A 13,882-nucleotide genomic window follows, 5' to 3' on the forward strand; every position below is an offset into this window, starting at 1 on the left:
TCACCGTAGGTTTACAAGCCACTCTACCTGTAGAGGGAATATCTTTTGTTATCGGGAATGATTTGGCCGGTGGTCAAGTTTCTGGTAACCCGATGTTTGTTGAAAAGCCCAGTATGGAAAATAACACTGCACAGTTGGAGCAGGAGATTCCGGGTATCTTTCCATCCTGTGCTGCGACTCGTGCTATGGGTAGGAAGCGTTCTGAAGAGAAGAAGAAGGTACTGACGTCACGCTTTGCACAGGCATGTCTTGTCAAGTACCCTGAAACTAAGTGTCAGCGCACACGAGTCATGAATGGAGGCAATGTTGGCAAGCTCTTTGTAGGTGAGCTGAACTTTGACACAAGAGAAGATGTTCTGGACTCTATCTTTGGCAAAAATGGACCACTCTTGGAAGTGCGGCTGATAAAAGACAAGGAGACGCAAAAGTCGAGAGGGTTTGGCTTTGTCACGTTTGAAAACACAAAAGATGCCAAAGATGCAGAAAAGGATTTGAATGGCAAGGATTTGGATGGTCAGACCATAACAGTAGAGAAGGCAGGCCATGGGCGTCGAAGGGGCTACAGAGGAGGAAAACATGGAGGTAGTTTCAGGGGTGGCTATGGCTCCCGGGGTGGAAGTAGTAGTTTTGGTGGTGGTCGCAGTCGAGATTACTATGGAGGCTCCCAGAGTTATGGCAGCTCCCGAAGGGACGATTATCAGGGTAGTGGCCGAGAAGGAGACCGCTATTCACGTGACTACAGCGACAAGAGCTCCAACCGTGATTATTATGAAAGTTAGAAAGAGTTGAAGCACTGAATATTGCGGAGCCGCCGAGAAAAAATTCCTACACGGATTAACCGTGAACGCCACGTTCCTAAAGGCGTCCATGTAGTGAATACTTCCAGGCCTCACCACCCAACCACCATGAAACCTGGCTCTCAGCTCGGCCTCCCTAAAAAAGTGCTATAGATTTGCTTTGTTTTGGACTTTTGATCACAACTCCTTAACCTTCATTCAAAAAATGAAAAATAAAAATCAGAGGTTGATGAGATGGAGTTTGGCTTTGCAGGAGTTCAACTTGGAGATTGAGCATGTAAAGGGCAGGGACAATGTCGTTGCTGATGCTTTGTCCAGAGGGAACTAACTTTGGAAATCTCTGTAGGTTGTTTGGTAGTTTTGTTGCTTTATTTTGGGAAATATTGATTATCGTTGCTCACGGGAATTGATTTGGGTGCGAGTTTTACTTTTGTTTGTTAAAAGAGTTTTTGCCTGCAAAGAAAGTTTTCACTATGTTCAAACTTTCTTTCTTGAGGGGGGGGGGGGGGGGAAGTGTTACGGATTCGTCACTTCCGTTGTTGTGGTTTTCATCCACTGCAAATATTTCTGATTCCATGTACTATTATTGTTTTCAAAAGGTTTATTGTTTAGGAACTGTTTTCAAAAGGTGAAAAAGTTAGAGTTAAAAGAAACCGAAAACCGGATCGGGAACCGGACGACGACGAAGAAGAGAAAGAAGGCGGAGCGAGTGGAGTCGGACAAGAAGCATAGTTGCTTTGCGGTCTGGAGCGAACGTTGGCGAGCAAGAGTCACGAGTGAACTTTGGGTTTCCCAGGAAAGGGATTCCTGCGACAGAGTTGTTATCGCTGTGACAGATCAACCTGCGTGTCAGGTTTTGCGGTCGAGTCCGAAGAGAATTGTTGGACTGCCGTTACGTCTCGAGTACAGGCCATCGGCCATTTTGACTCGCGCGCTTTGCGCGTCGAGCAAGGTCTCTTTGCCAGGTTTCAGCCTTTGTGCACGGCGCAAGGTTTTTCTTTGCTTCGTCAGCCGTTTCCACCGCTTTCAGGCGTATCTGGTGTGTGTGTGTGTGCAACGTGGCTTTTGAAGATTAATTTGCGGTTCGCCGACGGTGAGCTGTGGAACGTCCATACCCGAGGGTGTGATTTCCCTGTCGCCTGGAGGGCGCTTTTGGATTTCCCAGTCGCCTGGAGGGTGCCTTTGCACAGCTTTGGCAGCAGGACTGTAACTGCCAACCCAACGGGATTCTGGTCACGATTGGACATTGATCTGACGATCGCTGGAGCGAATCCACTTTGGCTTGAAGCCGGGAATTAGAGACATTGGGATTCTTCTTCTTTCCGCTCACTTGGAGCACAGCGAGTTATATATTACGAAACTGATGGTACCATCATAGGATATATATTGATTGTACTTTTGATTACTATTATTGTTGTACTGTTATTCTTGTGTGATCTTAATACAATATTTGTTTGTGAGTAACAATTGGTGTGGCTTCCCCATTGATCTTTGACATACAGAATAACACATTTTTCTGCCGTGACTCCTCTCGGGGCTCGGAGGTACACCGTGACCAGGGGGTCGGGGAGGAGCACGTAACAGTTATCCTCCGCCGAGGCGTCACTCTTCTGTCGAGAAAGAAGCCTATGCAATTGTTGAATCGATTCGTCGGTGGAGACCGTATTTGCTAGGCAAACGCCTTGATGTCATCACCGATCAGCAGAGTGTGGCTTTCATGTATGACACACGGCATGCCCAGCGCATTAAGAATGAGAAAATCACTCGCTGTCGTATAGAGCTAGCTGATTACAGCTTCGGTATCACGTATCGACCAGGGCGGGAGAATCACGCAGCAGACGCTTTATCCCGATCAGGTGTTTGTGCGAGTTTAACCTCCTTCGAGGATTTACGCGTTCTTCATAACAACTTGTGTCACCCCGGGGTGACCCGCCTAGCTCATTTCGTGCGTAGCCATAATTTGTCCTACTCTGTTGAGGACGTTCGCCGCCTGTGCCGCACTTGCCCTATTTGCGCTGAACTCAAACCCCACTTCTATAAACCGAACATGGGGACGTTGATTCAGGCTACGAGGCCATGGGACAGATTGGCGATGGACTTCAAAGGACCTCTACCAGCCTCCAGTACCTCCCGTTAGCTCCTCACGATCGTAGACGAGTATTCCAGATTCCATTTTGCCTTCCCATGCAGCGATATGTCCGCAGCTACAGTTATCCGATGTTTGCATCTTCTGTTCTCAATGTTCGGGAATCCGGGATGTGTGCACACCGACAGAGGTGCAGTGTTCTTGTCCCACGACGTGAGGGACTTTCTATTGCGGCGTAACATCGCGTCGAGCCATACCACCCCATACAGCCCGCACGCTAACGGTTGCGTGGAGCGATTTAATGGCACCATATGGAGGGCCATCTCTTTGGGCCTCAAGACTCATGGCCTGCGACAGGACCAATGGACCAGGATGGTGCACGGGGCCCTGCTCTCGATCCGTTCGCTCCTATGCACTGCTACAAATGAGATTTCTCACGATCGTTTATTTTGCTACCCGCGTCACACGGGTTCTGTCCGCCCTCTGCCTGGGTGGCTTGCTCAGCCCGGTCCGGCTTTTCTCAAACGTGCGGTGCGCACAAGTAAATACAATCCGCTCGTTGACAAGGTTCGCATCCTCCAAACTAATGCAGATCATGCTCTGGTCCAGCTGGCGGATGGCCGCGAGTCAACCGTGTCGGTCCGGTAACTCGCTCCCTGCGGGGATCTCGTTGAGGCGGAACTCTGCTCGGGGAACCCGGTGTTGGGGAATTAGTCTTCGATTCCACCCTCTCGCTCGCCCGAGCCACCGGGTATAATCGTGCCGCCCTCGTCTCCAGAGATAGAGAGCACTCCTGATGGTGGCGATCCAGACGCTTCTGCTGAAGGCCCCGATGTATACCGAACGCGTACGGGACGAGAGATCCGCCGCCCCAATCGTTTTGGTTGGTCGTGATGTGACGCCAGGATTCTGGGAACTCTTATGTAATCGGCTGCTAATCATAGTTATACGCTTGATGCTGACCGGCTTGCTAGCGAGGTTTTAAACCCGAGGAGAAATGTGGTGAAATTATATCCAAGTTGCGACAGGTGCCATTACCACTACTTGGCCACTATAAGATCTTGGCTCTGAAGTGTGCAGGGCAGTCCTGAGACATTTATCATGCTTTATCCACGTGTATGCTTAGAATGGTGAGGGAACTACATTGCATATCGCATGCTTGTGTGCTTGAATGTGATACTCTTTCTTGCTTATATGATTGCCATATATTGATCTTATGATTGCCAATTCTCTTTTAGATATTGCTGGAGTTTGATGCTGATTAAACTCATCTTGGAGACACTGTTGTAGATCTGATTATTTACGACACTTACTACTCGAAGAAAAGCAAGAGGCAGCGACTCGCTAAAAAAGCAAACTACGTTTTTGCCATATCTCACATAGGATGTCAGCTGTATCTAATTAAGGAAATAAATAAAAAGCGTTTTTCAGTCTGACAACTTTTCAGAATCAGAACCATTTTCACTGACCACCCTTTGCATCAAAGCCCCGCCTACTTCCTCAAATCCCACCCCTCCCCTAAACCATACCTTAAGCGTGGATTGAAGGATGCATTAAACTCAGTTGGCAAGCCGCGCAAATTGATCGTCCACTTGCGTTCTATAGCAATGTCCGTCCATCAGGTATCCAGCTACGTTAGTAAACGCCATTCCCCTGACCTCCTCCCTCCCTGCTGGCCCAGGCAGTTGGCATTAACAGTTACAGTGCATTCAGACCCTTCACTTTTTTCACATTTTGTTATGTTGCAGCCTTATGCTGAAATCGTTTAAATTCATTTTTTCCCTCATCAATCTACACTCAATACCCCATGATGACAAAGAGAAAACAGGATTTTAGAAAGTTTTGCAAATTTATTTTTAAAAAACAACTGAAATATCACATTTACATAAGTATTCAGACCCTTTGCTATGACACATGAAATTTAGCTCAGGTGCCTCCCATTTCTCTTGATCATCTTTGAGATGTTTCTACACCTACATTGGAGTCCACCTGTGGTAAACTCAATTGATTGGACATGATTTGGAAAGGCACACACCTGTCTATATAAGGTCTCAAAGCTGACAATGCATATCAGAGCAAAAACCAAGCCATGAGGTCTAAGGAACTGCCTGCAGAGCCCAGAGACAGGATTGTGTCGAGGCACAGATCTGGGGAAGCCTACAAAAAAAAATTCTGCTGCATTGAAGGTTCCCAAGAGCACAGTGGCCTCCTTAATTCTTAAATGGAAGAAGTTTGGAACAACCAGGACTCTTCCTAGAGCTGGCCGCCCGGCCAAACTGAGCAATCAGGGAAGAAGGGCATTGTTAAGAGAGGTGACCAAGAACCCGATGGTCACTCTGGCTAAGCTCCAGAGATCCTGTGTGGAGATGGGAGAAACTTCCAGAAGGACAAACCTCACTGCAACACTCCACCGATCTGGGCTATATGGCAGAGTGGCCAGACGGAAGCCTCTCCTCATTGGAAGACACATGAAAGCCCGCTTGGAGTTTGCAAAAAGCACCTAAAGAACTCTCAGACTGTGACAATCAAGATTCTGTGGGCTTTCATGTGTGGTTTTTGCTCTGATATGCATTGTCCGCTGTGAGACCTTGTATAGACAAGTGTGAGCCTTTCCAAATCATGCCCAATCAATTGAATTTACCACAGGTGGACACCAATCAAGGTGTGGAAACATCTCAAAGATGATCAAGAGAAATGGGAGGCACCTGAGTTAAATTTTAAGTGTCACAGCAAAGGGTCTGAATACTTGTGTAAATGTGATATTTCAGTTTGTTTGTTTTTTAATAAATTTGCAAAACTTTCTAAAATCCTGTTTTCTCTTTGTCATTATGGGGTATCGAGTGTAGATTGATGAGGAAAAAAATTAATATAAACGATTTCAGCATAAGGCTGCAACATAACAAAATGTGAAAAAGTGAAGGGGTCTGAATACTTTCTGAATGCACTGCATCACAAAACCTCAGGCCAATAAGGGTCATACTTATCTGTATTGTTTCAAACTCAGCGGAAACAAACTTCTGTGGTGGGGAATGATGTTACAATTGCTGCAAAGTACGAATCATTATCATTTCAGTTTTCATGATAGCATGAGCAGGTAGAGCGCATACCTCCGCCAAGCTCAACAGTTTACGTTTTGTATCCCACTGACGGGCCGGATCTGGATCAGGACCTGAAATAAAATCTAATCGCTTGTTCTTGTCGCCTGATCAACTTATCCACATAGTTTTCTTATAATCCGTCTACAACCTTTCGAGATGTTGTGCTATATCGTTTTGGGGCCCATCACTGAATAGTGAAGAACCACTTAAGATTTTAAAAAATTCTCGTATTTAATCTTCACCAAAAATCGAATAAACTCTTCCTTGTCACACACGCAACATGTCCACCAAATTTTGTCCAAATGCGTGTACAAGGTTTTGAGATATCCTGTTCACAAACTGACAGACAGGGGTGAAAACAACCTTGGTGGCAGAGGTAATGATGCTCATCTACAAGTTATGTATCTATATGTTATGTACTCAATTTGTGTTCTACATGTATCTCTCAATAGTCCAAAACATGCAAAGTCTACAGCATATTTCATTTTGTGATCACATCTAGAGGGAGGTTTCTCATTATTAAGGCAGGTGGTCAAAGTTATCACAAACTTTTGAAAACAACGTACCTAACAATTTTACGATAAAAACAATGAAAAAGTGTCAGCCAGTTGAGCAAATCTGATAAACTCCAAGTGTCATTGCAAGCAAATTGTCACACAATTACAAACGATCTTGCACATAGGGAACGATCCAAGCATGCACCCTGAAGGTCAAGCATAACTGAATAACGGGATGCGACGGCTCAAAACGGGCCGGAAGTCCCCTCTAATACAGGACCGCAGTACCTGAGTGGTGGCAGTTATGGACAAGACGAATGAAGGGACACTGGAACAGCTGAGGTTGAGCAGCCGGCCCTGCAGGGTATCACAAGCAGTTCATAAGTTTACTGACCAAGTCTAACGAGTACACTGGACCCAGTGTTCCCTACACACATTATTTGATGCACAAGTGGTGTTCAAAAGAGTTGCATGAAAGAGTTACTCACAACAGTCCAATACATGATAAGATGTGTGTGTGTATGTGTATTATATATACACAATCACGTGAAAAAGTAAGTACACCCCATGTAAAGTTTTGACTTTTTCAACATATTTCAACATACAGCTATTTGATTTTCATTTCAACAATATTGATAGATAAAGGTGATATAATATAACAATTATCATGAAACATTTACATTTTGTAGTCCATTGTATAATTTAAATAAACATAAATGCAAATTTCGCATGTGGAAAAAGTAAGTACACCCCATGAAAAATGATTTTATCTTTTTAACATATGTGGACATATCAATATTTGATCTTCATTTAAACAGTATCTATAGATAAAGGTGATATAATTGAACAAAAAACAATGAAAAATTGACTTTGCAATAATTTATTCAACAAAAAATTGTTGCACAGCATGCACAATTGCATGCACAGCTCGTTTCAAATCCCCCCACAACATCTCAATGGGATTTAGATCCGGGCTTTAACTTGGCCATTCCAGAACCCTCCATTTCTTTCTTTTCAGCCATTCCTTGGTGGAATTACTGGTATGTTTAGGGTCATTGTCATGTTGCAAGGTCCACCTTCGGTTGAGCTTCAACTTTCCGACAAATGACCTCACATTATCCTCAAGCACCCTCTGGTACAATGAAGAATTAATAGTGGATTCTATGATGCTGAGCTGCCCAGGCCCTGATGCGGCAAAGCTGCCCCAAACCATAATATTTCCACCACTATGCTTTACAGTTGGTATCAGGTTCTTGTGGTCAAATGCTGTCTTTGGTTTTCGCCAAACATGTCTTCTGGTACTGTGGCCAAATAGCTCTACCGTTGACTCATCTGTCCAGAGCACATTGTTCCAGAAGTGCTGGTCTTTGCCGAGGTGTTCATTGGCAAAGTTTAGTCTTGCCCTGATGTTCTTTCTGGATAGCAAAGGTTTCCTGCTGGCACACCTCCCATGTAGATCAAATTTGTGCAGCCTCTTTCTAATGGTAGACTCGTGCACTTTGACATCAACAGTGGCAAGAGCTACCTGTAGGTCCCGTGAGGACATTCTGGGGTTCTTAGAGACTTCTTTCAGCATCTTGCGGTCTGCTCTCGGCTGAACTTGCTGGGGCGGCCTGGCCTGAACAAGTTTGCAGTTGTTTGGAATCTTCTCCACTTGTAGATGATCTTCCGGACAGTCGAATGATCGATTTCAAATTGTTTGGAGTTCTTTTTAAATCCCTTCCCAGACTCGTAGGCATCAATAACCTTCTTCCTGAAGGCCTCAGAGAGCTCTTTTGATCTAGGCATGGTGACGCCGCACACTTCAACAACAAAGAGCAAACCAAACTAAATGTCTGAGGTTTAAATAAGACAGGTTCCTCCAAGATCCTCTCTAACGATGTTCTAATCATTTTCACCTGAGCTGATGCACCTGATTCTAATTTTACGTATTTGATGTAGTGATAAATGTAGGGGTGTACTTACTTTTTCCACATGCAAAATTTGCATTTATGTTTATTTAAATTATACAATGGACTACAAAATGTAAATGTTTCATGATATTTGTTATATTATATCACCTTTATCTATCAATATTGTTGAAATGAAGATCAAATAGCTGTATGTTGAAATATGTTGAAAAAGTCAAAACTTTACATGGGGTGTACTTACTTTTTCACGTGACTGCATTTTTATATATATATATATATATTGTTCAATATACAAGTGTGTATGTAATTAGGAAGGATATAACTAAAAAACACACACACACACACACACACACACACACACACACACACACACACACACACACACACACACACACACACACACACACACACACACACACACACACACACACACACACAACATAAAATAAGCAATTTATGTTAACTACAGACATGAACTGAACACATTGATACTTGATGCAACAAACATGCAAAATCGAAGATTTTTCAAGTATATTGGTCGGTTGCGTTTGTTATTGTGTGTGTTTGTCACTCGCCTACAGGACACAATTCTAAACTGATTGTCATGAAACTTCACCAAGTTCCGAGGTATAGAAGTCGTCACAATTGAGAAGCCTCGAGTTTGAGGTCAAAGGTCATCTGGAGGTGGAATTTATCAAATCAGCATTTTTCATCCGATTGACTTGAAAATTGAAAAGTATTTGCACATCGAGTCACTAAATAGGGAACCCAACTATTTTTTAGGTCAAAGGTCAACTCCAGGTCAAACTTCTAAAATCATCAATTTTCATCTGAAAAATCGTCACTTTTCATCCTATTAACCCGAGCTTTGATAAAAATCGTCAACTTTAATCTTTATGAAATGGACAATTTGATGGATCAATGGCAACCTTTTGGGGGGGAGGGAGGGGGGTGGGATGGATTTTGCAAGTATCGTGCTCTGCAAGAAATCTTCTTGTTATGTTGTTCTTCAACTTGAGTGTTTGAATTGTTGACCATCAGTGTTAACACATGTCTGACATCTATCTTTCACATGAAGTCAAACATGGTTGCACAAGGTTAGGTTGCCATTGAGTTTTTCAAATGTCTGAGAGACATACTCCCTGATGTCTTGTACAGGAAGTTGATTTTTGGCAATGAATCTTTCACCACTCTTCACAAGAAGGAATGCATGGGAGTTAAAGGACCACAGACACAGAAAACCATGTTTGGTTTAATTTATGGATATTGCTTCACTTAACACTCAATCGTTGTTCTTTTTTTAAATAAATATCTTAGAAGGAAAATATTATTGTTTTTGGGTGTCCTTTTACGCTGTATTGACCCCGCGTGACGGTCAAAGGCAAGGTGTTGCAAGACAACCTTGCCTTTGACTACGTCACGCAGATGACGTCGTGACCATCGCTATTTTTAGGGGCAGTATCCGACGGGTTTGCTTTTTTAACTGGAACACGTCAAAAAATTATTAGAATTAAAAACCACATTCAGTTCTTTGTTTATTGCATAAAAATTAATACAATCACATCAAAAGAATATTTTTCCGTTTTTTGGGGGTCGATACAGCATAAAAGGACACCCAAAAACAATAATATTTTCCTTCTAAGATATTTATTTAAAAAAAGAACAACGATTGAGTGTTAAGTGAAGCAATATCCATAAATTAAACCAAACATGGTTTTCTGTGTCTGTGGTCCTTTAAGTCAGGGGTCCACACTTCCCCGACAACCTATCCAACGATTCCGAAAATTCACATCAATTACATTGCGCACTACAAGAGCAAAATGAGGTGGTGCTCTGTCATGTTGTAGGTGCAGTTCATCAAAGTCAGCACGCTTTTGCAGATAGGGCAGGGCAAATGTCCTTAACATTTCAAGGTAACACTGTCCTGTTACAACTAAATTGTTGTCCATATCTCGCTCTAGAAACAGGTCTTTCCCCTCTTTGCACATGAGGTCTTCAACCTTCACAGAATCATCTGAGCTTCGGCTTCTTGGTCTAGACATTAAACCTTAACAGGTATTGCTATGGGTGCTTCCAAACAAGTTGGTTGTCTTTATCGAGCACAGAGGTATTTACCTCCAAAGGCTGTTTTGTACCTGGATAAGACTAAACGAACTGTTGCCACATTTGGGCAGGAGCATCCACCTACCGCTTATCCTTACTTGATAGGCTCCAGAAACGCATAGTTAACCTGGTTGGTGTGGAAATGGGTTAACTCTTCAACCGCTTTCTCACCATAGGTCAGTTGCCATTCCTGGTTTGTTCTACAGATATTTTCATGGCAAATGTTCCGCTGGACTTCCTAACTTGGTTCCTCTCCTACAAATGTTTGGGTGCAATAATCGGTTTGCCATCTCTGCACACCCATACACTATAGCTGATCCAAAGTGCAGAACAAAAAGCTATGCAGATAGTTTTATCCCTAGTGCTGTCTCGCTCTGGAATTCACTACCTGCAATATGCTTCCCATTATCCTATGATCAACTCAGCTTCAAGAGAAATGTCAATTTCTACTTCCTAAATCTTTGAGGTTTAATCACATTTCACCTGACTTCTGCTATTTCCTGTGTATTGGATGTTTTCTTGGTGGTTCTTCTTTATTTATTTATTTTTATGTTGTTTTGCTTTATCCTTAACTCTTTCTAACCTTCCCTTAGCCCCTTACCTCGAGTGGCTTCATGCCTTGTTTGGGGCCAAAAAGTTTGGGGCCAAAAAAAAAACCGCACGCACGCACGCACGCACGCACGCACACACACACACACACACACACACACACACACACACACACACACACACACACACACACACACACACACACACACACACGCGTCACCTTTGGTGGTAGCCGGTATTACAAATCACCTTCCTTTTTCTTTATAATGTAATGGAACCTTGTCGAAATGATATGGAGTATTCTGTTGTGATCAATAAATTTTCTTTCAAAATGACAAAAATTATAAAGTTAATCTCCAGGAATGTGCTGTAGCACATTGTCCACCAAAGGCCTATTTAAATATATAAATTGTATTTAAAAAGAGATGAGGGAAAAAAATAAAATCAATATGCAACTGTATTCTGACTTTGGCCTCACAGTGCATACAGTTGCATATTGAAAACCTAAAAACACTGGCTCTTCATGGACGACTAAATATGTTTCGTTTGTTTAACTTTACGAATCCACGGCATACAAGCAGGCTATAAAAACACGCAGACGTCACGGGACTCCTCAACCAAGTGAGTTATTTGATCCGAGGCCTTGCCACACCTCCTTCCCATAAACCATTTCCACTCGAATAATAGCGTGCAGGTCCTATAAGCCATTCAGAATAGAATTCCTTTCGAGCAATTATTCGAATGATGCTGGCCGAACACAGGTACATCTCTGGCAAGTTACTCTCGTTTCCCCTCGATTCGTCAAAACACATGCAAGCATTTTATGCAAGACAGCTCATGATGAAGCTGCAACTTTTCTTTGTGCAATTACACCGAAAATATTTGCATTCACTGGAGAATAAAATAAATGGGTCACCACTCAATTAAATCAAGGAGCGTGGTTGAAAGTGTGAATAAAATAAATAAATAAATAAACTAAATCGTTTTGATGAACAGTTTTTTCCCTTATGGTGTGAAAGGGTGGGGAAAGGAATTTTTTTTTTTAATGAAGCAATAACTCTGCAGTAGCTCCATTTCAGCAGAGGTGTCACTACGCAAGTATGTGAAGGGGAAGATCGACTTCCAAAAGGAACAGCAATCTCTCCGCTCAGGTCACTAGATTTCCTTTTCCACGATTGAAAACCCAATTGACGCCATTGCTACTGACCTACAGCAAAGGAATATAGCAATTAATAGTGCATCGCACCAGATGTAAAGCGCAAAGCAAAGATCACACACTACAAACTTAAAAAGTTGAATCACATGATTTAAAAAAAAAAAAATCCCTCGTTATCCAGTTTGAATAAGAGCCATGAACAAATATTCACAATATTTTGTTTTTTCTGTCTTTGGAGTCAGGATGGAAAGGCGAGACCTAGTCAGGCAGAAAGAGGAGGGGGCTGGTGGAGAAGCAGCCAATGGCGTTGTGGCATCGACTCGCCTCAGCCAATAGGATGATACGCTTGCCGTCCGGCCAAATCACGTGATCGACCTGCGATCTCACACGCTCCCAGGTGAGATCAGGGGTGCGGAGGCTTGCCTAGAGGAGAACATGGGGTGGGATGGTAGCTCATGACAAAGCAAGAAAGTTATCCGAGGCAACAAGCGGCCAGTGTGTTGAATAGTCAACTAATGTCCAACTGTCAAGTTGGCTCGAGAAAGTTTGAAAATCATATTCGAAACCAATTTTGCAGTTGCTCGGAGCGACGATTTCTAAATTCCTGGCTTCGGCCAGGTCGAGCATACCTTTGCATACATCAGACCCAAGGAGACTTATATCGAAATTCACACTGTTATGCCTGGATGGTTATTGCAAGTGCAAGCACCTAAATAAATGCAATTGACCCCAGGTCTGGCATGTATCCTCATGTATTTTAACAACACACCCTCTGTGGCACAATTCCAAAACAAATGTACAGGATTCAATTCATAGTACTACCACTAACATTTTAGCGTTAATGAAGGAAAGCAGTTGTTAATTAAACAACAGACTCGATACCGTGTGACATATAAAATGCAGAAAGATGCATCCCGAGAAGGAATTGCAAGGAAGGCGGCAGAAAACGCAGGCCTTGTAGACAAAATATAGATATGCACAATCACCGGGGGTGAAAGGGGACGTCATTCGGTCTGGGCACGTACCACGTCTATCTCGGTGTTGGAGTGGCCCATGTTGCAAATGATGGCGCTGTTTTTAACACGGTCCAGATGCTCTCTCGTCACCACGTTTTTATTCCCTGGCCATCACAGACACAAGTTTAACGAATTCATAAGTGGTCGCACAAGGTTGTGTGCGAATTTACTCAACCACAAAAAAACACCACAACCATACAAGCAATCACTTGCGTCGGATACAATTAACTGAGAAAACGAAACTCGACATTAAATCACAATAAATCACATTAGTTCTCCAAAGATGAAATGAACAGGCGTTTGAATTGTACTACAACATGTATGAGATAAGTGAGGAATAGAAGGTAAATAACTATGGAGATTAATTCATTAAACGAACAGACTATTAACCGTGACAAACACAATTTGATGTGCTATGCCCGTTTTAATGTGCTGCCATTATATTGTTATGTCGGGGGGTAAAGGAATATCTAGGCCCAGGTAGATCTGTATAGGTAACATGCTTCGACTGGCGCGATAGGGAATCTACCCTGTAACAAGTTATATGTGTAGTCCGATTTGTCGGGATAAGCTGTATTGATGTCCCCGCTACGAGGGAGCAGGGCGTGCTAAATAGTGCAGGGATTATGGATAAGATTCCTTTGTTCGTCGTCCCCCCGTCGCCAAACCT

At 43.1% G+C, this 13,882-nt stretch overlaps 1 protein-coding gene across 3 annotated transcripts in view; it reads right to left on the reverse strand.

Annotated features, from left to right (window-relative positions):
- The window catches only part of LOC137425514 (S-adenosylhomocysteine hydrolase-like protein 1), a 57,255-nt gene that overhangs the window by 13,583 nt on the left and 29,790 nt on the right, over window positions 1-13,882 (reverse strand). For 2 of the 3 annotated variants that reach the window (XM_068114027.2, XM_068114028.2), the window contains exons 12-14: window positions 13,222-13,316; window positions 12,521-12,619; window positions 6,767-6,835 (exon numbers count right to left, since the gene is read on the reverse strand). In XM_068114027.2, coding sequence (XP_067970128.2) covers window positions 6,767-6,835; window positions 12,521-12,619; window positions 13,222-13,316 — 263 coding nt within the window. Of the gene's footprint in view, window positions 1-6,766; window positions 6,836-12,454; window positions 12,620-13,221; window positions 13,317-13,882 lie in introns of all 3 variants that reach the window. The other variant, XR_010984135.2, reaches the window with a different exon arrangement.

This window comes from Myxine glutinosa, chromosome 4 (assembly GCF_964187855.1).
Source record: "Myxine glutinosa chromosome 4, kmMyxGlut1.1, whole genome shotgun sequence".
Lineage (NCBI taxonomy): Eukaryota > Metazoa > Chordata > Myxini > Myxiniformes > Myxinidae > Myxine > Myxine glutinosa.